The sequence below is a fragment of the Bufo gargarizans genome, chromosome 4, assembly GCF_014858855.1.
Source record: "Bufo gargarizans isolate SCDJY-AF-19 chromosome 4, ASM1485885v1, whole genome shotgun sequence".
NCBI lineage: Eukaryota > Metazoa > Chordata > Amphibia > Anura > Bufonidae > Bufo > Bufo gargarizans.
In genome coordinates, this window is record NC_058083.1 from 326,210,199 (window position 1) to 326,237,911 (window position 27,713).

Here is a 27,713-nt window from a genome sequence, read left to right on the forward strand (position 1 = left end):
AAACAAATGCATTCATTCTAATATCTATTTTCTGCTCTACAGACAAAGCATTCAGTCATGTTATACCTCTCAGGTTACTGACACATCGAATATTCCGGGCTCAATTTTTATAGAAAAATGTATGTATAATGATGAATTCACAGATTTTCTTTTTGTCCTTTCCAAACCTAAGAGTAAATCATATAGGAATAAACCATAAAGGAAAAAGTAATATGTCTCCTCTCTTTTGCATCCACTCCTGTGTTTGACTCTAAAATCTGCCGCAAAAAGTTATGCGTCAATCCACCTTTATGCTGTTTTTCTCAACACGTACTATACTTTTCTCTTCTTTTGTACTATCCTTTATATGGTTGCTGTGCTGTCGAGTCTTCCAGAGCTGTACAGAATATATAGTCAATCTTTCCTTTCTTGTTAATATCAATTTGATAAGAATCCAAGTAACTTCCTAATAATTTATTTAGTGCGAGACAAGTGTGAGAGGAATCATAAGAACATAAAACTTTATTAAAATAAACATTCAGCATCTGCGCTATCTGTACATCTTGTAGATATATATATTTGCCTATATAATGCATTATTAGTAAGTAAATAGAGAGTTGCAGCAAAGAATGAGTTAAACTCCAGTCATTAGGGTGCACTGTTAGCACTATTAGTGCATGACTGTGATTTTTGCAGTCTTATCGTAATCATATCTTCCGAATAGCGAAAAGCTCTTATAGGCTAAAAGCTTTCCGCAGATTTATCATTAACATCTAAACGCTAATGGTTCTAAATAATTCAGCATGTCACTTAGCCCATGTCCTTGCTGCCTCTGACCTTTACTACTATTCCCTGTAGAGAGTTCACTGTATACATCTGTATGCCACATACTAGAACTTCAGGGAAATTTGTAAAAAAAAAATTCAAATAAGGGGTTAATACACATCTAAATGTACAAGGTTATTAGTCCAGAATCGGACCATGTGCTTGTCAATTCTCCTTTAATAATCTTAATGCAGAGTACTAACCAATCGCCTCTCTGCCCTTCCCTGAAACCTGATGCCAGCTTTCTGGTAATGTAGGCCAGTGTGACAAATCCACAGAGATTGACTTGGGCTGATGGTGTAGCCTAGAAGGTTTTTTTTTTTTCGCTGTTGATAATAACAGGGAAAGTACTTATACCAATGATCATTAGCTCCCAGGCCTCCAGCTGTGTCAGGGCAGACGAAGATTAGGATTGTGGGAAAATCAGCATTTTGTGGTTTGGAATTTAGACATCAGCAGCATCAACATTTGTCAGAATGCGCTGGCTCTTGGATAGTAGCTGGAGAAAGTTTGGACATGCAGGAAGGGGCACCTATGAGTGGATGACCAGTGAACCTGCAGTACCCCTGGCTGAAACAAAGTTGCAGGTAGGTGCTATAATGCCTATCACCCTGCTGTATAGCGTTATAAGTGTCAGACATTTCCATGTTCTTTGTATTATCATGATTACTTTAGTATTATTGCCATACACTTTGCATGCTTTTTTCAAAATAGTTATTCTTGAAAGGTAAAACTTTAAAAAATATAAAGTTTTAATATTTTCATATTTCATTAGATGAGTTATTTTCTATATTTACCACTAGAAATTAGAAATCTACAGTGGCATAGCCAAAAATAAAATGCAAAAAAACTTGTCAGAATTGCTAAAATGAAGGACATGTAGGAGGATGACATGTATAAGACATCATTGAGGATAGCAACAACATCCTATAAACTTTATTCATGCAATTAAAATGAGTGAAAATGTAACATAATATTCTAGATTATTCTGGGTATTTATGTTGAAGTCATCTACATCATACACAACAGTAAGGAAACAGTGCAAAACGGGTTTTAACATTTGTAGTAACAAAAAGTTTAACAGATGAATAATAGTAATATAATTAATACTGCCAGCTACGCCCAATTCCATAGCCCTAATACATACAGCGCTAATGGGTAAAGCCACTATTAATGACAAGCTGTAGACAAAAGGCCATTCACATGTAAACAAGACTACTCATCATCATTGACCATGACAACTAATTTAAAAGCTTAAAAGTAAATAAAAGACATCAGTGATAGGATACTAAGGTGATGACCACCCAGTAGGGCACTGATAGATCATGAAATAACCTTTGTCAATCTACCAACTTCCAACTTCATTAATTTTTTTAAATCTGTAATATCTTTGGTCTGAAATATCTCCATTTTATGTTATATTGTGACACCCTTATGCAATATCAATGCTATAGTGTCCGTTTAGATTGGTCACCTTTTGTTTTTGTTCTATTTTTTATGTTAATTATTTTTTTTTTGAAAACTGTATGTTATAGTCCAAAAAATTGAAGTTGACTAAATGGCTGTGAACTGTATTGCTGCTACAATAAAACAGTTTATTAAAATGATCTAATAGTGATTTCAAGCAAAAGCACAAAGAGTGATAAAACATGGACTGCGTGAACCATTACAGTTTTCTAGCTTTCTGACAATACAAAACACTAAATCATGTTAAAAGATTCTCATACAATCCTGAAAGTGTTGCCTACAGCAGTATATCGTGAGCATATTATACCTACATTATAACCCGTGTGCAGTTATACATCAGCCCTGTGCACTATGATACATATTCAAATATAGTCATAACAATGTGGATTACAATGTATCATCACTCCAGGCATTATCTTTATTATATAACATCACCCTCTCTCTATACTTCTGTATTTTATCCATGCACAATGTAATAAATATATTATGAAGCATAACCCCCTACGTATTCTAATAGCTCATTATATAGCATTTTTCATAGCATAATCATCTCTGAGACTAGAAGTCACCTCTGTAGTATTGTAATGTTATTTAGGATAATAATTCTAAGATGAATCATGGCCCATTTACTTTTCCGTGTGTTATTATATAGCATTAACATTATGATGTACAATATAATTTATATATTATGTGGCATCATCAAACTTCTGCATCATATATCCTTATTATATAGCATTATCCCCCTGTGTGTGATAGCATATCTTCATTACATTCTGTAGTTCAGGGTATCCACTATATAGCATCTTTATTCCTGTTCATTATAGTATATCTATATTATATTGCATAATATAATACCTTGTGCGTTGTACATTATTGCATAGTACAATAACCCTGATGCATTACATTCAGCATTATATGTTTATAACTCCTATGCACTGTAATGTTCATTATGGATAAATGCTATATGTCTATCTGTCTAACTAATATCTATCTATCTATCTATTATCTTTCTCCTATTTATCTATTCATCTCATCTATCGATCTATCTATCTATCCATCTATCTATCTATCTTTCTCCTATTTATCTATTCATCCTATCTATCTATCTTTCTATTTATTTATCTATCTATTATCTTTCTCCTATTTATCTATTCATCTCATCTATCTATCCATGTCATATCTATCATCTGAATTAAAGTCTAAATATGAATATGAGCAGCACAGTATAAACATGGGCTCGGATGCAGACTCAGACATAAGCCACAGAATCCAATTCAATGCAGCCGCTGCTAAATATTGCCTCTGTTTCAGTAATAACAATCAATAGTTATGTTCTTTCTACACAAATGAAAACGAGAAGGTCAAACAATCTGATTATTGAGATGTTAAATGTTGAATCGGTTATATGATACCAGGTTCAGACTGGCCAACAGGTGAAACCGTCGATGGGCCCTGAGTAAGGTGCGCCCCTAGTCCTCCACCCTCTGCACAAGTGGCAGATAGTACAGTATACTGACCGCACTACATATAGATAAGCGTGTACAGCACCTCAACCAGCCTATGGTCATCTAAAAACTAGGTACGTTATGTAGCAAACGACCCAGTTTATTTTTATCGGTGGCTGAGATGACTTGGGGACAGGTGCAGGCCAGCCAGTACACTCATTACTCATATCCTGCCTTCAAGTTGCTATAGTTAGTCGTCTTGTAGGTGTCTGTCATTGTGTGAGCAGGTAATATTTGCATGTAGCTTTATAGTAGGCCCCCCAAAATGAAATTTTACTGGTGGGCCCTAGGCATCTAAGTCTGGCACTTTATGATAGGAGGTGGAGATCGCATAAGCGTTGCACAATCTGCCTGAGCTGGAACACCATTAAATTTGGATTATACTGTCCATTCATTTTATTGGGCTCGCTTCACATATATTTCAAAAGTTGTAGTGATTAGTGATGGCCTTGTGGTTCACGGCGATCTTTGCTTGTTTGCGATCCGCTGAACATGTGAACATATGGCAAGGTCCGCGCGCACCATACGTTTTTTGCATTGCGCTGAACTTTGACCCATGATACATCCATCAGGTGGGACAGGACAGCCAATTGAGACATTTCAGCACATAGACACACCTCCAACCCTATAACAGAACCTGATCTGGCAGACATTTTACATTATGTACTTTGCCAATGTAGGGAGAGGTTGCATTTTGGAGCAGGGACAGGCTGTTTTGTGGACTGGTAACGTTGTGCTATCGATAGGTGTGATGCACAGAGGGGTGTGATTTACTTATAATATACTTTCTAACATAGAAAGTATATTATAGTGCATTTGTATGCTTCCACAAAATACTGATTGAGGTCTGTGATTTATCAGCTTCCACAAAATAGTGATTGAGGTTTTCCATATACCTGCATTCACAAAATTACTGCTTAAGGGTGATATACCAGCTTCAACTAACAACTGATTGAGGCCTGCCATATATCAGCTTCCACAAAATAGTGTTAGAGGTTTTCCATATACCTGCATCCATAAAATTACTGCTTGAGGATGATATACCTGCTTCAACTAATGACTTCATGAGGCCTGCCATATATCAGCTTCCACAAAATAGCGATAGAGGTTTTCCATACACCTGCGTACACAAAATTACTGCTTGAGGGTGATATACCAGCTTCAAATAACAACTTATTGAGGCCTGCCATATATCAGCTTCCACAAAATAGTGATAAAGGTTTTCCATATTCCTGCATCCACAAAATACAGATTGCAGGTTTTGATATACCTGCTTCAACTAACAACTGATTGAGGCCTGCCATATATCAGCTTCCACAAAATAGTGATAGAGGTTTTGCATATACCTGCGTCCACAAAATTACTGCTTGATGGTGATATACCAGCTTCAACTAGCAACTGATTGAGGCCTGCCATATATCAGCTTCCACAAAATAGTGATAGAGGTTTTCCATATACCTGCGTCCACAAAATTAATGCTTGAGGGTGATATACCAGCTTCAACTAACAACTGATTGAGGCCTGCCATATATCAGCTTCCACAAAATAGTCATAGAGGTTTTCCATATACCTGCATCCACAAAATACAGATTGCAGGTTTTGATATACTTGCTTCAACTAACAACTGATTGAGGCCTGCCATATATCAGCTTCCACAAAATAGTGATAGAGGTTTTCCATATTCCTGTGTCCACAAAATTACTGCTTGAGGGTGATATACCAGCTTCAACTAGCAACTGATTGAGGCCTGCCATATATCAGCTTCCACAAATACTGCTCTTCTCTAAGGACTTTGGCACAGGGTCATTTTGAAAATGACAAGCAGAGAAAGAGGCAGGCCGTTCCACACGGGTGGTAGGGGTCAGGCAGGTGCACCAGGCCAGAGCCTAAGTGGGAAGTTGGAGAAGGTGTGTGCGATTATGTTGGCACCAGAGTTGGTTGAGTGGCTCACTCAGCCTTCCGCTTCTGCACCATCCTCATCCTCTGTATCTGCACCCTCCTCAATCTCTGCTGTGTGCACCCCCAAAGACACCACCTCCACTCGAGTCAGAGGAATTATTTTCCTATCTATTCCCAGACCTTACCAATGCACAGCCATTCTTGGCATCGGATAAGGAAGAGGAGGTAGCAACGGCCGCCACCCAGCGGTCTGACGACAGTACCCAGATGAGCCCAAGGAGGGTGGTCCCCGCTGTTGCTACCTACTCCAAGATCTCTAATGTCAGTGATGGTGAAGGTGACTATAATGATGTGTTCATGGACGTCATGTAGGTGCCCACAAGAGAGGAAGAGGAGGGCAGTCTAGAGGGAGAGACGGAGCAGCAGATAGGGAGGAGAAGGAGGAGAAGCAGGCAGAACTCGCAGTGCACAGGAGGCAAAAAGCAGACTGCAAATGTATCTGGAGCGAGCCATCCACAATGCACGGTCACATCTTGTGCTCCCAGGACGCCAGCACATGGCTCTACAGTGTGGGCTTTTTTTAACGTGTTAGCTGCTGACAATAGTGTTGCCAAGTGCAGCCTGCACTGTCAACGCATAAGTCGCGGTAAGACCAACACTCATCTAGGGGCGACCACCTTAAGAAGGCACCTGGTCTCTCATCACTGAGTCCAGTGGAAGCAACGCTGTCAGAACCCACAAAGCCACACTCCCGGCCCTCCACGTCCTGCCTCTTCTCCTTCTCCTCCCATTTGTCCTCCACTCCACCTTCCACCGTGCTGTCGTCACGTTCATTTGGCACAAGACAGGCTTCCATGGTCCAAATGTTCGAGCGTAAATTAAATTATGATGCAGGATAATCCTCTTGCCCAACGGCTGACCGCTGGCTTGTCGGAACTGCTAGCCTGCCAACTACTGCAATATAAATTGGTGGACTCGGAGGCCTTTAGAAAATGTGTGGCCATTGGCACACTGCAATGGAAGATCCCCGGAAGGAAATATTTTTCCCAGAAGGGCATCCCTGAATTATATGGCCACGTTCAGTGGCAAGTTAATATATCTCTGGCACACAGTGTCGGTGCCAAGATACATATGACCACAGACACGTGGTCTGACAAACACGGGCAGGGAAGGTACATAACTTTTACTGCCCACTGGGTGAACCTTCTGACGGCCATCAAGCATGTATCCCGTGGCACCCGTGTGGATTTGGTGTTACCGCCATGGATTGCATGCAGGCCGGACTCTTTTTCTCCTCCTCCTACTCCATCCTCCGTCTCCTCCTTGGCTGACTCCTCCTTTTCCACTGCTACCGCATCTTCCACTGCACCCCCCAAGCTCCCCAGAACCTATTTGACATACCAGGTGAGAAGTTACCAAGCCGTCCGAAAGGACGTTCAGCGCAGCTGGGGGGATCGTGACCGATAAGCGTACTCGCCTAGCTCATGACAGTGTGGACTACCTCACATTTAAAAAAATGATTGAGGCATGGATCTCAGAGGAATTCAACACCTGTGATGACCAAGTGTAATTTCCTCATATCCGCCACTGCCCAGAACAAAGAATGGTCCTTGCCTTATGTATATACAGTGGTATAAAAGGCCTTTTATGTCAGGTGAATGCCTAATTTTTGGGGCCTGTACTGTCCAACAGTTACATATTTATCATGTGACCGCCTAATGTACCTCCAGCCACAGAATACAAAGTTCTTTGCTGTCAGGTGAAATCCTATTGCCTAATTATTGGGGCCTGTACTGGCCGTCAGTTACATATTTATCCTGTGACCGCCTAATGTACCTCCAGCCACAGAATCCAAAGTTCTTTGCTGTCAGGTGAATGCCTATTGCATAATTTTTGGGGCCTGTACTGGCCGACAGTTACATCATTATTCTGTGATCACCAAATGTACCTCCAGCCACAGAATCCAAAGTTCTTTGCCGTTAGGTGAATGCCTGTTGCCTAATTTTTGGGGCCTGTACTGGCCGACAGTTACATTTATTATCTTTAGCCACATAATCACACCCTTGTCTCACTCCTCTGCCTCTCATCATGGTGGTGTATGAACCACATTCACCATAAGGACCATCTAATCTAACAGGGTCATGTGACTGTGCCACCCCTGACATTGATCATCATCCCCAGCCTGAGCCCTTAACCCCTTAGGGACCCATGACGAATCGGTACGGCATGATTCCTGAATCCTTAAGGACCCATGACGTACCGGTACATCATGGCTTTAATTCGCGATTCCGGCGCTGCGGGGGTTAATCGGAACAGGATGCCGGCTGAAATCATTCAGCCGGCATCCCGTAACAATGCAGGGGGGGGTCATTTGACTCCCCCGTATAGACGATCGCAGAAAACCGCAGGTCCATTCAGACCTGCGGTTTTCTGCGTTTCCGGTCCATTTGGGTGTCCTGTGACCCGATGAACCGGAAAAAGACTGCGATCGGTGGCGTAATTTTACACCACCAATCGCAGTCCGAGGATTTGAGGAAGCGGTGCTGGCCCTGGTGCTGAACACTGCTGTCCAGGGTGCTGATTGGTGCAGGGGAGAGAGGCGCGAGATTCAAACTTCCTGCGCTCCTCTCTCCCCTCCTCTTCCTGTCCAGCACCCTGACCGTGCAGCATCGTCCAGCACCAGCTCCTGTGTCCCCCTAATCGGCATCCATCACCCTCCTGCACCCATCGCCACCCAGGTAGGTTAGGGTCAGTGAGGGAGAGGCACCATTAGGAAGGGAAAGAAGGGAAAAGTTAGTTAGGAAAAAAAAAAAAAAGAACTTTTACACAAAACTTTTTTGATCCATCTATCAGACCCCAGACCCCCCCTGCCACTTGCCCCCCCCCCCCCCCCCTTGTTTGGCAGTTAACCCTTGTTTTACTCCTGGAAAAAATTGATTATATTGGAAAATTTTCAAAAAAATAGAAATTTCTAAATTGTTTCTCCATCTGCCATTAACTCTTGTGGAACACCTAAAGGGTTAACAAAGTTTGTAAACCCAGTTTTGAATACCTTGAGGGGTGTACTTTCTTAGATGGAGTCACTTTTTTGAAATTTCTTTTCTAGGGGTGCAACAGGGGGCTTCAAATGGGACATGGTATAAACAAAACCAGTCCTGCAAAATCTGCCTTCCAAAACCCATATGGTGTTCCCCTCCTTCTATGTCCTGCCGTTTGGCCAAACAGTAGTTTACGACCACATATGGGGTGTTTCTGCAAACTACAGAATCAGGGCAACCCATTTTGAGTTTTGTTTGGCAGTTAACCCTTGTTTTACTCCTGGAAAAAATTGATTATATTGGAAAATTTTCCCAAAAATAGAAATTTCAAAATTGTTTCTCCATCTGCCATTAACTCTTGTGGAAGACCTAAAGGGTTAATAAAGTTTGAAAAAACAGTTTTGAATACCTTGAGGGGTGTAGTTTCTAGAATGGGGTCATTTTTGGGAGGTTTCTATTATCTAAGCCTCACAATATGACTGCAAACCTGAACTGGTCCATAAAAAGTGGGATTTTGAAGATTTCTGAAAAATTTCAAAATTTGCTTCTAAACTTCTAAGCCTTGTAACATCCCCAAAAAATAAAATATCATTCCCAAAATGCTACACACATGAAGTAGACATATGGGGAATGTAAAGCCATCACAATTTTTGGGGGTATTACTATGTATTACAGAAGTAGAGAAACTGAAACTTTGAAATTTGCTAATTTTTCTAAAAATTTGGTAAAAATTGTATTTTTTTGTGCAAAAAAAATTAACTTTTTTGACCCAATTTTAGCAGTGTCATGAAGTACAATATGTGACGAAAAAACAATCTCAGAACGGCCTGGGTAAGTCAAAGCGTTTTAAAGTTATGAGCACTTAAAGGGACACTGGTCAGATTTGCAAAAAATGGCCAAGTCCTTAAGGTGAAATAGGGCTGAGTCCTTAAGGGGTTAAGTCTCACCTGGAAGAAGCAAGCAGACAACTCCAGTTCCAGCAAGAAGCATACCCTGTGAATATAAATGTGAGTAAAGTTCCAGAGACCCAGGAGAAGCCATATTCCTCCTCAGCTAGTCAGTCCCCATACAGCAAAAGATAGAAAGTGCAGAAGCCAAATTCCTGCCACAGTTTAGAGCTAATAAGCAGACGTCCTTTCCTGCAAGCTCCAGGTACATGAGAGAGCAGAAGATAAATTCCTGCCAACCATTGCCAATACGTGCTGGGACCTAAGACTAAAGCTGTATCTTGCTTGGATGAAAGCTACAACCAGTAAAGACAAGTTTGAACTTTACCCAATGTCTGGATCTCAACTACTGCTGCAAAATTCCTCTATTACTCCTACTAGCACCACACTCAATATATTGCAAGTGAGCCAGGATTCTGGAGTCCAGCCGTACCCAGGTAAGAGACACCGTTGACACTATTACCACTACTATACAGAGACATTACACCACTCTGGCATTCCTAACCTGGGGCGTGAGTTATAACATCTTGGAAGGACCTGTGTACCCTGCGCACGCTGCAATTGGCGTCACGATCAAAACTATAGACTACTATACCCATAACCTGACCCATTGCATAATTTGGCGTCAGTGTAACCGCACAACGGTCCTGCTCATTGCAAAAGTGGCGTCACTGGAACAGGATACGAACCGAATTGTGTGCCTATTCCTGCCAACAGGATCAAATTGCATGTTTAACAGTACTGCAAGATCTGATTGTGCCAAAACCCTAGAAAATTAACTTTTATTGCTCAATTGCTGTGCCAAGAATCGCTAAAACGTGCACACCAGCACTCCAAGGGTTAATTTGCCATATTTGCATAATGGCGCCGCTTCTTCATGCTCTTCAGAAGTGGGAAAACGCAAGAACGCACTCTCAAGAGCGCGAAGATGCCGAATACGCCCCCCCCCTAGAAGTGGGAACTCTCAAGCCTGCCCACAAAGAACTTTGCAATGTGAGCCAAGGGAGTGAAGACTCCTCCCTCTGGGCTCCACCCTCATTCCCTGTACTAAGTGAGAGAGGAGAGACGCAGGAAAGATGGCGCTCCCTTCACCTAAGTGGGACCAGATGGTCATCGGAGGAGAGCCTGTCTATGAGGACCACCCGCCAGAGATTAGAGTTTCTCAGCTGATAAAGAGAAGTGGCCCCTCCGTCTTTGCCGCAACCCCGGAGGCAGTGGATCCTTCTGCGGCTAGTGAGCCTGCAGCCCAGATTGCCTCCAGCGCTGAGGACAAGATGGCCACCGCACTCCAGCCCACTCCCGCGGAAGCAGATGCCATCCCTGGAGGAGAGGACTGCATCAAGCAGGCGGCGCAGGCACGTGACGTCAGTGAGTGACGCGCCGGCCACCCGGCCGGCCTGCGTTGTACAGAATCTGTTAGGGTGTACGGTAATGTTTAATCACTTTTAATTGAATGAGACATTTTATATTTGTATACTGCAGCACTGGAGCGGTGGGGGGGGGGGGGGATCTGTGGATGACAGTTTTATGGGGGACATCTGTGGATGGCACTGTTAAGGGGTGGAGGTCTGTGGATGGCACTGTTATGGGGTGGGGGGGTCTGTGGATGGCACATATATAACAGTGCCATCCAAAGATCCCCCATAACAGTGCCATCCACAGATCCCCCATAACAGTGTCCATCATCCACAGATCCCCCCATAACAGTGCCATCCCCAGATCCCCCCCATAACAGTGCCATCCCCAGATTCCCCCCCATAACAGTGTCATCCCCAGATCCCCCCATAACAGTGTCCTTCACAGATCCCCAGTAATTGTGCCATCCACAGATCCCCCATAACAGTGCCATCCACAGATCCCCCATAACAGTGTCAGCCACAGATCCCCCCCGTAGCAGTATCCTTCACAGATCCCCCCTGTAGCAGTATACTTCACAGATACCCCCCTGTAACAGTGCACCATCCACAGATCCCCCCCCATAACAGTGCGTCATCCACAGATCCCCCCATAACAGTGCGTCATCCACAGATCCCCCATAAGTGTCCTTCACAGATCCCCCCATAACAGTATCCTTCACAGATTCCCCCATAACAGTGTTCTTCACAGATCCCCAGTAATTGTGCCATCCACAGACCACCATTAGTTTCGAACCCACCAAAAGCACACCTTTTGGTTAAAAATATTTTTTTCTTATTTTCCACCCCAAAAACCTAGGTGCGTCTTATGGGCCGGTGCGTCTTATAGGGCTAAAAATACGGGTATATCAGTCCTAGAGCGTTATAAGAGGAGCAGCTGATATCAGTCACATGTGATGTAATGTCTCTGGAGGTTATATCAGCACTGGAGCGTTATAAGAGGAGTGGCCGATATCAGTCACATATGATGTAATGTCTCTGGAGGTTATATCAGTACTGGAGCGTTATAAGAGGAGCGGCTGATATCAGTCACATGTGATGTAATGTCTCTGGAGGTTATATCAGCACTGGAGCGTTATAGGAGGAGTGGCCGATATCAGTCACATATGATGTAATGTCTCTGGAGGTTATATCAGTACTGGAGCGTTATAAGAGGAGCGGCTGATATCAGTCACATGTGATGTAATGTCTCTGGAGGTTATATCAGCGCTGGAGCGTTATAAGGGCTGTTTCACACGAGCGGATGCCGTGCGTGACATCCGCTGCGTGAATGACAGCCAAGACCCGATGCGGACAGCAGAAGCACGGAGCATTAACATGATTGATAACGCTCCGTGCCTCTCTGTGATCTCTTTACTATGAAATCAAAGTGAGATAAAGTTGTCACTGTGATTTCGTAGTTAAGAGATCACAGAGAGGCACGGAGCGTTATCAATCATGTTAATGCTCCGTGCTTTTGCTATCCGCATCGGGTCTTGGCTGTCATTCACGCAGCGGATGTCACGCACGGCATACGCTCATGTGAAACAGCCCTAAGAGGAGAGGCTGATATCAGTCACATATGATGTAATGTCTCTGGAGGTTATATCAGTACTGGAGCGTTATAAAAAGAGCGGCTGATATCAGTCACATATGATGTAATGTCTCTGGAGGTTATATCAGTACTGGAACGTAATAAGAGGAGCGACTGATATCAGTCACATAGGATGTAATGTCTCTGAAGTTTATATCAGTACTGGAGTGTTATAAGAGGAGAGGCTGATATCGGTCACATGTAATGTCTCTGGAGGTTATATCAGTACTGGAGCGTTATAAGAAAAGCAGCTGATATCAGTCACATATGATGTAAATGTCTCTGAAGGTTGTATCAGCGTTGGAGCGTTATAAGAGGAGTGGCGGATATCAGTCACATGTAATGTAATGTCATGTCTCTGGAGGTTATATCAGTGCTGGGCATTATAAGAGGAGCGGCTGATATCAGTCACATATGTTGTAATGTCTCTGGAGGTTATATCAGTGCTGGGCATTATAAGAGGAGCGGCTGATATCGGTCACATGTGATGTAATGTCTCTGGAGGTTATATCAGTACTGGAGCATTATAAAAGGAGCGGCTGATATCAGTCACATAGGATGTAATGTCTCTGAAGGTTATATCAGCGCTGGAGCGTTATAAGAGGAGGGGCTGATATCGGTCACATATGACTGTGGATAGGTCATCAGTATCTGATTTGTTGGGGTCTGACACCCAGGACTAGGGATCGACCGGTATTGATTTTTTTAGAGCCGATAACCTGTGAACTTTCAGGCCGATAGCCGATAATTTATACCAATATTCTGTGCATTTTCATTTTTGAAAAAAAAAAAAATCCTACATTAAATATTTTTACTTAATATTTTAGTGTTTTTTTTATTTAATAACTATTTCCCCCTTAGGGGCTAGAACCTGAATCCCTTGTCCTATTCACCCTAATAGAGCTCTATCAGGGTGAATAGGACTTCACACTCTCCCTGCTGCCCTGTACTTAGTACACACAGCAGCAGGGAGCTGACTATGGCAGCCAGGGCTTCAGTAGTTTCCTGGCTGCCATGGTAACCGATCGGAGCCCCAGGATTACACTGCTGGGGCTCTGATCAGAAGCTGCCACTGCCACCAATGAAGATAACTTGCCCATTAATTCAAATATAGTGACACCTTACCTCTATGAGAGGTAGCTGCGATCCGTGGCAGTTAACCCCTCAGGTGCAGCTATATGATTCACCCGCCTCCTATATTTGAGTTAATAACTGAGTTAAAATCATTGGTGGCGCAATGGCCACAGCCCCTTCCCGCCTCTTCACCTCTTGCCTCTCACTGGTGGCAGCGGCAGCAGCAGCAGCAGCACAGGGGGAGGGAGACACTGCTTCCTTCTCCCCTGTGCTGCTAAGGGAACATTGATCGCGTCGATAGCAGCGCGATCCATCGGCATGGTTAGATGGTGATACCGATAACTTCGAAAATCCTGAATATCGGCCGATAATATCGGTAAATCCGATTCTCGGTCGATCCCTACCTGGGACCACTGCTGATCAGCTGTTTGAGAAGGCACCGGGGCTCACCCCAGTGCCCTTCTCTGTGATTTTTCTGGGCCATGTGACGTCACATTCAATGATCAAGTGGCCTAGGAGCAGCTCGGCCCCATAGAAGTGAAAGGGGTGGAGCCTGATACCAAGCACAGCCGCTATACAATGTACGGCGCTGAGCTTGGTGAGCTGTGAGGAGGCCGTGGCGCTACTGCCAGCACTTCAATAAACTTATCCTTTTGAATAGGCAGGAAACATTTCCTTCACTTTAGATATTGTTTAGGCTGGCTGGGGGACTGGGTGGTTCATCTAGGACGGGCATGCTCAAGCTGCGGCCCTCTAGCTGTTGTAAAACTACAACTCCCACAATGCCCTGCTGTAGGCTGATAGCTGTAGGCTGTTCGGGCATGCTCGGAGTTGTAGTTTTGCAACAGCTGGAGGGCCGCAGGTTGAGCATGCCTGATCTAGGACATGGAATGTCCACGTGTGACTGCTGTCCAAACTACTGACCGTAAATAACAGATACAGTTATCAACTAAATGAGTTGCTTAAAGGGAGTCTGTCATCACAGTTTCACCTTTTTAACTCTTCCCATAGTTTTCTAGCAGCATTACAGTTGATAAAAATTTTACCTTTATAAGCAATCGTGGACTTAATAAAACTGGCAAAAATTATCTTGGTAGGATATGCAAATGAGGGCTCGCAAGTGCCCAGGGGCGGCGTCAACCTCGTAGGTGCCCAGGTAGCTCTGCCTTATTGTCGCTCCCCCCCTCCCATCCTTTCCCTCTGCCCGCCCATCTTCTTACTTCTTCTTTCGCCGAGATCCCGCGCCTGCGCACTGAGTCTGTCGGTCGGCGCATGCGCATTGCGATGTCCATTCCTGGTACGGCATCACAGTATTTAATGCACATGCGCCGGCTAATGGGAAGGGTTAAAAAGGTGAAACTGTGATGACAGACTCCCTTTAAAGAGAAACAATTTAATATAGCGCAGTGCACAATACTGTTCTGTTTAGCATACTGTTACTGTATTGTGTGCTAAAATGCATACATTCATGTGTGCGAGACTGAAAAATTAGGGTGGGCCCCCAAAATCAATTCCACTGGTGGGCCCTAGGCACCCCAGTCGACACTGCCCGTCACAACCTGTACGCAGGGGATCAAGTGGAGTATACCCCTATGCGCTCCATCCAATGCCCCTTTGCTGCCGGTGTGATCCTGTTGGTCAAACCTTTGTCCCCTGCAGTTACCCCAGAGACCTGGCAGGAAGATTCAGGCTCTGCAGGGAGAGTTAGGTTTCTTCAAGAGACTCAAGACGACAGGTTTCAGTTCAATGAACAGCCTCAGCCAGAACCTGAATCCCAAATCCCTGACCTGGCCGCACCACCAACACTACAGGTGGGCCAAATCAATAACTCAGTGTTGACATTCAGCCCCAGGGTGCAACCTTATGTTTTGCCATGGAAGCAGCAACAGGCACCCTCAGTTTGCTTTCCAGAACCCCTTGAGCCGGAGGTATCAACCGCCTCTGCACCGGCTAGGGATCCCGGCTTGCAGCATGTGGCAGCGGCATTCACCAGGCTGTCTGCTCAGCCACATACCAAGAGCACCACTAGAGGGCACTGGCACACCACTACTGCTGCAACTCTGTGCTACCAAAAGCAGGAGCGCCCCCTAATGCTCTTCAGTAGCTCAAGCAGCAAGGAGGACCTGGACGTCCTTCTCTAAAAATGCTCGTTTTCAAAAAATAAAGGACTAATGGGAGCCACGTCATGGACTGTTCCTGACGGGTGAGGACCCGTTGGCATTGTTTTTAATGTTTTCCTTTACAGGTTGCCCTATTCACCCTGATGGTCATGTGCAGTAAGGACCCCCCCCCCCCATCATCATTTAACCCCTTGCATCCAAGTTTGCACATTGTTTTATCCCCTTTCTCAGGTTACTTGATAGCCTTATGGAACTACGGTTCTAAATATGCTGCTTTTATGTGTTTTTATGACATTTTATACTGCTTAATGGATTATAATTGACTTTATTAATTCTGTGGATTACAATTGACTTGTACCTGTTTCGGAGGAATACAAGTGACTTGTGGACTTATTGTTCCTGTCCACAGTCAAGCATTTCAAGGAAAAGGACTAAAGACTTATTTGAGTGTATTATGATTAATATTGATTGCACTGATATTTGAATAATGTTTCTGCACTAATTTCATTACCAGTTTACAGGTTATGTAACGTTCAAGAATCATATGCCCATTGTGTGTATTCTTTTACAGATGCCGCAATGTGACCTTTATGCATTTATTGCGAAACTGCACTAACTTTTGCCTTTAGCCAGAGAATTAGCGCCTTGCTTTTGTGTGCCTTGATTTACAGCTCTGTTCTCTTTACACGGACTGCCTCTGCGGACGTTTAATACTAATGGCCTACATCTGGAGTCATATATCCCGGGTATCCAGGTAGGATCAAGTGGTAAGTCCCAGGCAGGTCAAGCAAGGGTAACCCTGCTGCTTCGGGAATGGCTAGGGCAGTGATAGGCAAACTGCGGCTCTCCAGCTGTTGCAAAACTACAACTCCCACCATGCCCTGCTGTAGGCAGTCTTTGCATGCTGGGAGTTGTAGTTCTGCAACAGCTGGAGAGCCGCAGTTTGCCTATCACTGGGCTATGGGAATAACGTACCCCTCCTTCCTGTTTGTTATATGTGCCAGGATTGGTAATGGGACTACTAAACTCCCATCCTGGTGTGTCTTCCAGGAGTTTCATGGGATTATTATACCCCATTCCTATGACTGCCAGAAGTGCATGGAGACGCTAATAACTCCCCTTCTGAGCCTTTGCCTAAGGTATGGTACCTCAAGCCTTAGAGCCTTTTAGCTACCCATAGCCACCATAGTGATCGTGCTTATAAGCCTTATATTTTGACTTTGGTGCAGAGAAGGGAATACAGGATAAAGTCACCCTTCCATTTGCAAGTATTTCATTACACCATGGTGGGATTACGGAGTAAGGACACCCCCATGCTTTCTTTGGTGTTTACAGAGCTCAGAATACTTCAAAGTCAGTCAGTAGTGATTGCTTAGTGAAGACCTTTGGTTCACTGGTTATACCGAGAGGGAAACTGTTAATTAGGACATCCTACTCATGCGGGCAGGAACCTAGGTTCATATATGTAATACATGCAGCACTTTGTACATATTTGGATACCCCAGAGCTGGTTCCTCCCCTCCTAAGCATAAGCCGAGGGCGGCTTAATTCAAAGTAAGAGGGAATGTAACACCCCAGAGTTGTGTTACTAAACTCTTTTACCCCGCTACAATCTCTTAAGAGCATTAACATTGTCATCTGATGCAATTTTACCTTATATCCTCACAACTGTGCATTGTAAACCTTGTTAATTGTATGTTGCTGTAATTTCCATGTTCACCAGCAGGTGGCAGCAACGTGTTAGCAAGGAGTTAGGTTCAGTTTAGTATTTCTGAGCTGGAATAGTTCATTCCAACTTGGCTCCCCCCTCTGTGAGCAGCGTGGGCTGTGCCCACATCCTGCTTAATAGGTGGAGAAGGAAGTTAGAATCAGTGTGCCAGCCACCCCTGCTAGGGGAAAGCTGTGCGTGTAGGAGCTCCCAGATATAGGGAATCAAGCCAGGACCTTGTCTCGGCTGAGACATTGATCATCTTCCCCAGCATGAGCCCTTTAGCCTCAGCTGGAAGAAGCAAGCAAACAACTCCAGTTCCAGCAAGAAGCATACCCTGTGAAAATAGCTGTGAGTAAAGTTACAGAGACCCAGGAGAAGCTATATTCCTCCTCAGCTAGTCAGTCTCCATACAGCAGAAGATAGAAATTCCTGCCACAGTTTAGAGCTAATAAGCAGACGTCCTTTCCTGCAAGCTCCAGGTACATGAGAGAGCAGAAGATAAATTCCTGCCAACTATTGTCAATACCTGCTACAACCAGTAAAGACAAGTTTGAACTTTACCCAAGGTCTGGATCTCAACTACTGCTGCAAAATTCCTCTATTACTCCTACTAGCACCACACTCAATTTATTGCAAGTAAGCCAGGATCCAGGAGTCCAGCGTACCCAGGTAGGAGACACCATCTTGGAGGGCCCTATGACAGTACCCTGCGCACGCTGCAATTGGCGTCACGAGCAAAACTATAAACTACTATACCAATATCCTGACCCATTGCATAATTTGGCATCAGTGTAACCGCACCACGGTCTTGCTCATTGCACATGGCGGTCTCCCCTCTCCGCCACAATGTTCCGCTGTGTACTGGTGCTTATTCTGGCCCTAGGGCTGGGTTCACATCCTATTTTTGCCATCCATTTAATGCATACCAAAAATGTATGCGTTAACAGATACCTCAAACTGATGCCGTACAGTGGTGTCTGTTCACCATACAGTTCCATGGTAGAAAAAAATGTACGTTAAAGGGTTTCTACCACCTGATTTTGACCTAATTAGCTCTCAGACACTAGCGATCTGCTAGTGTCTGATCTACCTAACAATGCTATTTTCAGAGCTTTGTGGGGATCCGTTTCACAAAAAAACGAGCCTCTAGGTGCTATGGGGGCGTCTTTTCAGCACCTAGAGGCTCGGTCTACTCACACTGTATGTCGCCCCGCTCGTCCGTTAAGCCCGCCCATCTCCTCTAGAATGCCATCCTCCATCTCAGCCAGTGGATGAATTCTCGCGCCTGCGCCGTGTGCGTCTGTATTCGGCGCAGGCGCACTGACTGCGCCGGCATCTCCACTGCGCCTGCGCCATCTGTTCCTCGGAGCACTCTGACATAATCGGCGCAGGTACTTCTCCTCTGCACTGCCGAGCTCTCTCTTCCTGCACTGGTCACATGACAATGACATCAATCACGTCATTCACCACCACTTATCTCTCTCCATCGCTGAGCTATGTTGCCAGCAAAATTGCCCCCGGCTTTCCAGTTCACTGTAGGATACATTCTCGGCCCTCTGCTTTCGTGGCAGACCCTGAAAATAAATAAATTGTCATCTTTCTGCTACAGCGGTAGTTACACTCCTGCACATTGAGTAAATAGAAATGTTATTTCTGTCCTTCCATTATATCATGTGACCAATGCTCTGACTATCAGAATGATATAGGCTCCTGCCGCTGATCAAGCTCCTGCACCCGCCCTTATATGTACACCCGCTATGAGCTCCCAAGATAGCGCTGGCACTCACACCTCGCGGCCTGCTGAATTGCTGCCTGCTGCGCCTAGGAGCCCTTCCTTACAGCTCCAAGGACAACGCTTAGCCTCAGTGCCCTGCCCTTCCTGAACCCCCCTGCCTGACACCATGAGCAGTTTCACTGCTCCAACCAGGTCTCCAGGTGGGGAAGGCGACTGCTCCAACGCCGCCATTGCAGTCGCCTTCCCCACGTGCGCATTCCGGCCTCAACTCCCTGCACCCGCTGGAGCCACTGCTAGACCCCACAATGAACCACAGCACCACAGGTCAGTCCAGGAGGCTTACCTCCCCCTGCCATCTCAATCAGTAGTGGCTGCTGACCCCACCAGTCATGTGGACTTTGCTCTGAGGCTCTCCGCCCACCCTTTCTGGCCCAGAGGACCCCCACATATAGTGCTAAATGCCCCAGATACCAGCCCTGGGCCCTCCTGTGAGCAGCCACCGCTACTCTCTGGTCCCCCCTTTCAGAAGCAGCCCCTGGACCACCAGCGGCGGTCTCCCAATTTCCCTGCTCACCATATACCCTCCTCTCCTACTGCACCAGACCCCCTTTTCTCATCCCCTCACTCCCCTGGACCCTCCTCACTGATCCGCTGGATCTTCCTGGGACGGCTCCCATCCACAGGCACATGAGATGGCACCCTCTGGCCCCAAGAACATAGCTGATCTCCGAGCCATTCTCCACCAGGGGTATCCCTTGCATTCTTCTCTGAGACTTTCATCCTCCGCAGATTTATTTGACGAGGACTCTAGACCGCCGACCATGGCAGATTTACGTGCCCTCATCTGCTCTCTACCCTCTAAGGTGGACCTGTCCAGTTTTGCTACTAACATCTTACGAATGCAAACAGGAATTCTCCCAAATACCCTCTTAGCTTGCAGCAATTGACACAACTCTGTCACACAAGATCACACCACCATGTCCGCGGCTATCAAAGCTCTACAAGATAACAGCCAAACCCATGACATCCAACTTTATGTCCTACAACAACACTTGGATGATATAGAGAACTGCAGTCGCCGCAACAATATCCGGATCAGAGGCCTCCCAGAGTCAGTATCTATGGCTGACTTACTACCCACGATTGTGAGAATATTCAATAACATCTTAGGCTGCCCACTAGGTACCCCCATCTAGATTGACAGAGACATAACGGCTGATCTATCCTGTACCGTTTGCATTTTTCTTTTTAATTTGTTCCCCCTCAGTAGTAGGTGGTATATTTTTGACAGTTTTCTTGGAAAGGGATTGTGGCATGTCTGCTCCTTTCTGGTTACTACTTTCCCCCAATAGTTTGAGATGCTCCCCTGGGACTGTTTGGTTCCTGGTGATTGTCTCCCTAGACCTTTTGGTCACATTAGATAGTTATCTCTTTTTTCTTTTTCCTCTTTTGTTGTTTCACCTTATCTTTACCTTCTCTACTTGGTAACTTAATTTGTCCCCTTTTTCTTTCTTTATTTAGATCCCCCCCTTTTTTTTATTTTTTTTTCGCCTTGCCCCTTCCCCCTGTTCCTTGTGTTCTTCTCTTCTCCGCAACCATGACGTCTCTCATGATAGCATCCTTCAACACCAAAGGCCTCAACACTCCAGAAAAAAGAACACGAGTACTTCGTCATTTCCATCGCCAGAAGGTACATATTATTTGTTTTCAGGAAACACATTTAAAGGAGGGTAGTGTCCCTTCCATTCGGCATTGACACTACATGACTTGGCACTTTGCAAACAACCCAATAAATAAGACAAAGGGGGTTGCCATAGCGATCCACAAATCTTTGACTCATCAAGTGCTGGGCTGCACTGTCGATGCAGAAGTTAGGTACCTGATTCTCTCGCTATTGATTGGCGGACGAGAATTCACCTTTCTCAATGCTTATGCCCCCAACCAAAATCAGGTTCTCTGCCTCTTAGACCTTGTTGACACAGCCCTGCCCCTAGTCCGTGGTACGGTTGTCCTCTGTGGTGATCTCACCCTAGACCCCACGCTTGACAACTCTGCTGGGCCCACTTCCCTTTCTTATTCGGCCATCAAAGGTTTAGGAAAGCGCTGCTCTAATTGCAATTGTATAACTCATGGCGGGCTCTCAGGGGAAATTAGCTACCTCTCACATTCCTGCCATCAAAAACCCTGCAGGCGTGTGGTCCATACCGCCGCAAATATTGCCTCCTTATTTCACTCATTCTTCTACTCTGAGCTCTATAATCTACCCCGCTCTACTTCGAGTCGGCCAGAACATGGACCTGAACTCTCCCCTCATTCCTTTAGACTATCTGAACTGGAGTATGTTAGTCTCTGCGGGGGGAAGGGGGAGTTAGAGTCCAGGTCCTGACGGGTTCACGGCTAGGCTCTATAAAACTTTCTCAATGTCTCTTTCCACCTTTTTGCTCCGGGTCTTTAACGCAGTGTCTCTTGAGCTTCTCTTCCCAGTACTGGCCACAGAGGCTCATATCGCAGTCCAGGTCCTAACGGGTTCACAGCTAGGCTCTATAAAACGTTCTCAATGTCTCTTTTCACCTTCTTGCTCCGGGTCTTTAACGCAGTGTCTCCTGAGCTTCTCTTCCCGGTACAGGCCACAGTGGCTCATATCACAGTTATTCCTAAACCTGGTAAGGACCCACAAACATGTGCCAGCTATCGTTCTATCTACCTCTTAAATGTAGACCTTAAAATGTATGATGGATGACTGAACACCTTTCTGCCCTCGATCATCCACCCTGACCAGGTGGTGTTTGTGCCGGGAAGGGAGGCTTGTGACAACACACTGAAGACATTAGATATTATGCTTCTGCAGACTGTATGTGAGTCCTTCTATTGGACCTGATCTGACAGAGCACTGTTCTGATAGCTCTCTGCTATCCTGCTCCCCTCTCTAACAATTAAATATAGCAGGTAGGGGGAGGATGTTTACATGACAAATGTGTGTGGAGAGGATCCAAAGAGCTCACTTAGACAGTAGTTAGGGAAGAAAGCATACACAGGGCAGTTTTCAGAGGAAAGGCAGCAGCACCCTGGACACACAGATCTAGCATGTATTACTTGGAAGGAAAAGATCAACATGAGAAGTCTGAAACTAGAAGCAGGTTGCAAACGGAATACCAGGGGATCTGAAAATGAATGAAGATATAAAGAGTCCAGACTGAAACTTTTGCAACTTTTCTTTCCTTAAAGTGTATTGCGGATGTGCTAGCGGCCATCTAGCAACCCATGTCCTCAGCTCTATACACAAAATCCCGGAGACAGGTTCCCTTTAAGGACTAAGGTTAAAAAAAAGTATGTCAATGGTGTACAGAGCCTTTAAAATGAAAAGTAGAAAGTAAAGTAATGCCTTCAAATTCTAAAAAGTGTGAAATATCTTGAGACATGTTTATTTTTAGGGTGGGAGGTGAAGTTTAGCTGAACAGGTCCACTCTGCTATTTAGCCCTGGTTTATTGAGTCAGGAGTGCCTCATGGTATCTATAAATATAATGTCAGTGACCATCAGACCATGACAGAATTGGTCCTATGGCATATGGAACAATGCTCGCATAACCATATCTAAATATTGCTGGAATCAATCCTCTTTTGTGTATTTCAGTCTCACTTCACTCATGCTGTTGTGGCAGTGCTCCAGACTTTGGACATAGTCAGCAATAAAGTAAATGTATACAGTATATACAGATGTATGCATATTTATGCATACCCATATTCAGTTGAATTAAAAGTTATATACAAACTACAAAAAATGGCGTGGAGTCAAAAGGCAGGAAGGGTCAAAAGGCAGGAAGTGCTCAACCCCATATGCAGTTGTGCATCTATACCCAGGGAAGCAGATCCTGCATTTGTGGCCTGTTGCTAATGGCGATCCCCAGCAAAAATGCATACAGTGGAGGATGCCCGCAGCAGACCACAAGTACCACAAAAAGACATCCTACACAAGATAGAAAAATGTGTGGATGTAAATAGCTATATGAAATAAACATTAATAAGGAAGGTGCACTACTGTGGCTGCAAACAAACAAGTCTGACTAAACCCTCAAACTGGTGTTAAAATTTAGAATTTAGCCCATATATCCTTATATGAAGGACATATCTGAGCCTGGGCACCGCGTCAAGGTATCTCAAGTACATTGGGACTTAACGCTAACCTACCTGTGCCGTATGGGCAATACCAGGAGCCAGTGGGCGAATTACAGGAGTGTAAGGTCTGACTCACAGCAAACTCCTAGTTACCTCCAACATGCACCCATGCTTGCAATGGGAGGAGGCTGTGAGTCCCACCCAAGACTGACTGATAAGGCCCAGGCCTCACAGACAGGTGCACCTAAATGTTGCCTGTGGATGAAACTTAGGCACATTAAAAGTTAACACAAATTCTGTAAGAAACACGTTTAACAAGTCATTACTGGTTACTACATTCAGTAATGGATAGTTGCTGTTTGATCTGGTATTATATATATCAATTATACCCTTGATGATAAAAGGTTTCAAAAGAAGCTAGTCATAGCCAGTTTACAAGAGACCCATAAGCTACCATGAGCACAAATAAGGACTATAAGAATCTTATTGGCGCATAGCATAGCTATTCTGTGCTCAGGTTTGAGTCTAATATGGACCCATAGGCATTACAGAATAATTATAGGCGCTCAAATGAAATTTTGCAAAAGCTATATTTTGTCAAATATCTAGAAATAGTTCTATACTTTAAGATTTACTTCTGTGGGCTGATTTTCAATGGTTTATTATGGAAACTATAAAGTAAACCATATTCGGAGGCATACTGTATATGAAGTAATATGTAAGTGTCTTGCAACCTAATCCCAAATCATGTGTTACCATCTATGAAGATAATACACTGTACAGGGTCAGCATGCCTAAAAATGAAATATTGCTTCACACAGCCGTCTTACTTGCATTATTATGCAATTCATAAAATATGTCACTGTGTAATTTTTGGGGTAGCAGCATCAGCAAATGCTATGGAGCTCAGCAGGTATGGGGTATATTTCCTATTTTCCTATGTTAAAGGTGAGTTGCATTTATTCATTGCTTTTGATTGAGCGATGATGGAAATCAAGGGTTGAAAGGTCAGTGTAACAATGATTGTAGGGAGATTAGAAACATGAAATGTGGCAGAATGGAGAAAACTGCGTTCATACAACAGAGTCAGCCTAAAGGGAGCCATTGAAGAGAATTGCCCCAGTCTTGGTCGGTCAGATTACTTTTGATGTTAGGTGGCAAATGCAAAATCTTTCTAAGACAACTACTTTTGTAGTAAACAAGGAAGTGGAAAAATGGGCTAAAAGATAAAAACACCTGACTCTTCTGTCTTGAGTGGCAAAATGTAGCAGCATATTTGGGGCCCAATTTGAATTTTGCCATAGGGCTTCTTCTCATAGATGTATGCCATCGATTGGAGACTTAAAGGGAATCAGTACATGTACAGGACATCTGCTGCTGACTACAGATGAGTAATTTGTATGCCAATATGACTTTGTTCACAGGCATGTAGAAGTACACCTAAAAAGTGCAATGTGTACAATAAGTTATAAGCAAATGCCCTTTTTTTTCTCTTTCATTAGTTATAATAAATCTCCAATGTGTGCCTGTCCTCTCTAAAGCGTCTCTTCAACAATACTATTGATCATATGTAGAAATGAATGGGCACCACACAATATGCCGTCAGCCTGCACTAAACCAACTAAATGCAATGCTTTATTACAAAAAAAAAAAATCATCGACATACCAATTAACAGAGGTAACAAAATAAATATTGTATTATATAAAAAAATCTAGAGCAAATATAGAAGTATTAAAAGAGTACTCTACAAATAAATCAATATACCAAAAAATCTGAATGTGTTTAAGTATAATGTACAATGAACTAAGATGGACGTATTCAAAAATTATTGAGTTGAAATAATAAAGTAATATAAAATAATAAAGTAAAATCACCTGATGCACCATGTGGGTACACTTTATTTTGCCTGATATGGCTGGCCTGGATGTAAGCTCTAAGCCTCTGACTAAGGTATGTGTTGTACCCCAAAATGCCCACAACCAAGGTGAAAAAATAATGTTCTTCTTTTCTTTTTAGAGCAAGCATCACAATCAAGTCAGTTCTACCAAAGAAGACCTACAGCCATTCTTATGCATCATACTCCCTACAACAGCAATGCTAGTAATAGGGTTTTGTGCACTTTTCCTCTATCGGAAGTGTCGGCGTAAGATACCACAAGCCCAAATCTTTGCCATAAGTCTCCAGGAGAATCTTCCGGACAGAGAAATGGACTTCTTCCCTACTCTACCCTGGAGTACGGAGCCTTTTCAGTATTGTACACTGGTACCTGATGTCTCTTTTCTAACTATATGCTTGCCTCCCCCATATGAAGAAGCAGTCCTGAAGGCATCAAGTGATTCTTGTATCAGTATCTACCAGGATCCAGTGCCTCCATATGAAGAAAGAGCACGCAGGTCAAGCAAATAATATAAAGACTTCAGAATGTACTATGGATTTTGCAACTGGACTTCGGCTGGACCTTAAAGTTCAAGGACAAAATGATTATGTAGCAGCTTCCAATGTAAGGGCTTTTTACAATGTAGATTGCAGCAACTGCAACTGTATCATTTTTTTATGTATAGCAACATTCAGAATTTAAGGCTGCAATGGTTATGATAGCCATAACAGCAAGCATAATAACTCTGCATACATAGATGTCGTAAAGCTCTGGGAGACACTGAAAATAAAGGGCTGTCTGGTTTGAGCAACCTCGATTTGGAGTGTAGGTCATTTGAGATGATTATGTGGGGATCCACTGCCGTCATTTTCTAAGTTAACTGTTTTGTAAGAGTTTATTCCTATTTCATAAAGGAAAGAAAAGTATTCCACACATTCACAGCTCTTATGGCAAATAAGCCTTGTCACTTCTTTACTGAAATTTTTTTCTCTCTAGGCGGATGGAGTGCCCCATAGTTTGGAGCTATTTTACGAGAAACATTTTCTTGCCATATTTTCTGTACAAGCCATTTATATTCTTAACAATTAATCATGTCCCTCCCCCCAACAAAAAAACATGTCTTTCCTTAAGAGTAAATAGACTAATTTTTTTTATTATCTTCCATAACTAAGTTCTTTCTATCAACTGACAGAACTGAACTGGATATTGCAGATGAGGTAATACAGTGGATATAAAAAGTCTACACACCCCTGTAAAAATGTCAGGTTTCTGTGATGTAAAAAAATAAGACAAAGATACATAATTTCAGAACTTTTTCCACCTTTAATGTGACCTATAAACTGTACAAGTCAATTGAAAAACAAACTGAAATCTTTTAGGTAGAGGAAAGAAAAAATATAAAAATAAAATAATATTGTTGCGTAAGTGTGCACACCCTTAAACTAATACTTTATTGAAGCACCTTTTGATTTTATTACAGCACTCAGTCTATTTGGGTATGAGTCTATCAGCATGGCACATTTTGACTTGGCAAGATTTGCCCACTCTTCTTTGCAAAAACACTCCAAATCTGTCAGATTGCGAGGTCTGGGTTCTGGCTGGGCCATTCCAAAACTTTAATCTTCTACTGGTGAAGCCATTCCTTTGTTGATCTGGATGTATGCTTTGGGTCGTTGTCATGCTGAAAGATGAAGTTCCTCTAACAGAAGCCTGAAGGTTTTGTGCCAATATTGACTGGTATTTTGAACTGTTTATAATTCCCTCTAGCTTAACTAAGGCCCCAGTTCCAGCTGAAGAAAAACAGCCCCAAAGCATGATGTTGCCACCACCATGCTTTAATGTGGGTATGGTGTTCTTTTGGTGAAGTGCAGTGTTGTTTTTGCGCCAAACATATCTTTTGGAATTATGGCCAAAAAGTTCAACCTTGGTTTCATCAGACCATAACACCTTTTCCCACATGCTTTTGGGAGACTTCAGATGTGTTTTTGCAAAATGTAGCATGGCTTGGATGTTTTTCTTCGTAAGAAAATGCTTTTGTCTTGCCACTCTACCCTATAGCCCAGAGATATGAAGAATACGGGAGATTGTTGTCATATGTACCACACAGCCAGTACTTGCCAGATTTAATGTTGCTGTAGGCCTTTTGGAAGACTTCCTGACCAGTTTTCTTCTCGTCTTTTCATCAATTTTGGAGGGACGTCCAGTTCTTGGTAATGTCACTGTTATGCCCTATTTTCTCCACTCGATGTGTTCCATGGTATATCTAATACCTTGGAAATTCTTTTATACCCTTCTCCTGACTGATATATTTTAACAATGAGATCCCTCTGATGCGTTGGAAGCTCTCTGTGGACCATGGCTTTTGCTGTGGGATGCGACTAAGAAAGTTTCAGGAAAGACCAACTAGAGCAGCTGAACTTTATTTGGGGTTAAT

The 27,713-nt window shown here is 43.7% G+C and overlaps 1 protein-coding gene across 1 annotated transcript; it reads left to right on the plus strand.

Annotated features, from left to right (window-relative positions):
- Window positions 1-1,280: 1,280 nt before the first annotated feature.
- Window positions 1,281-25,809, plus strand: SMIM28 (small integral membrane protein 28). The gene is made up of 2 exons (XM_044290005.1): window positions 1,281-1,391; window positions 25,420-25,809. The coding sequence occupies exons 1-2, from the start codon at window positions 1,281-1,283 to the stop codon at window positions 25,807-25,809; spliced, it is 501 nt and encodes a 166-aa protein (XP_044145940.1).
- The last annotated feature ends 1,904 nt before the right edge of the window (window positions 25,810-27,713 follow it).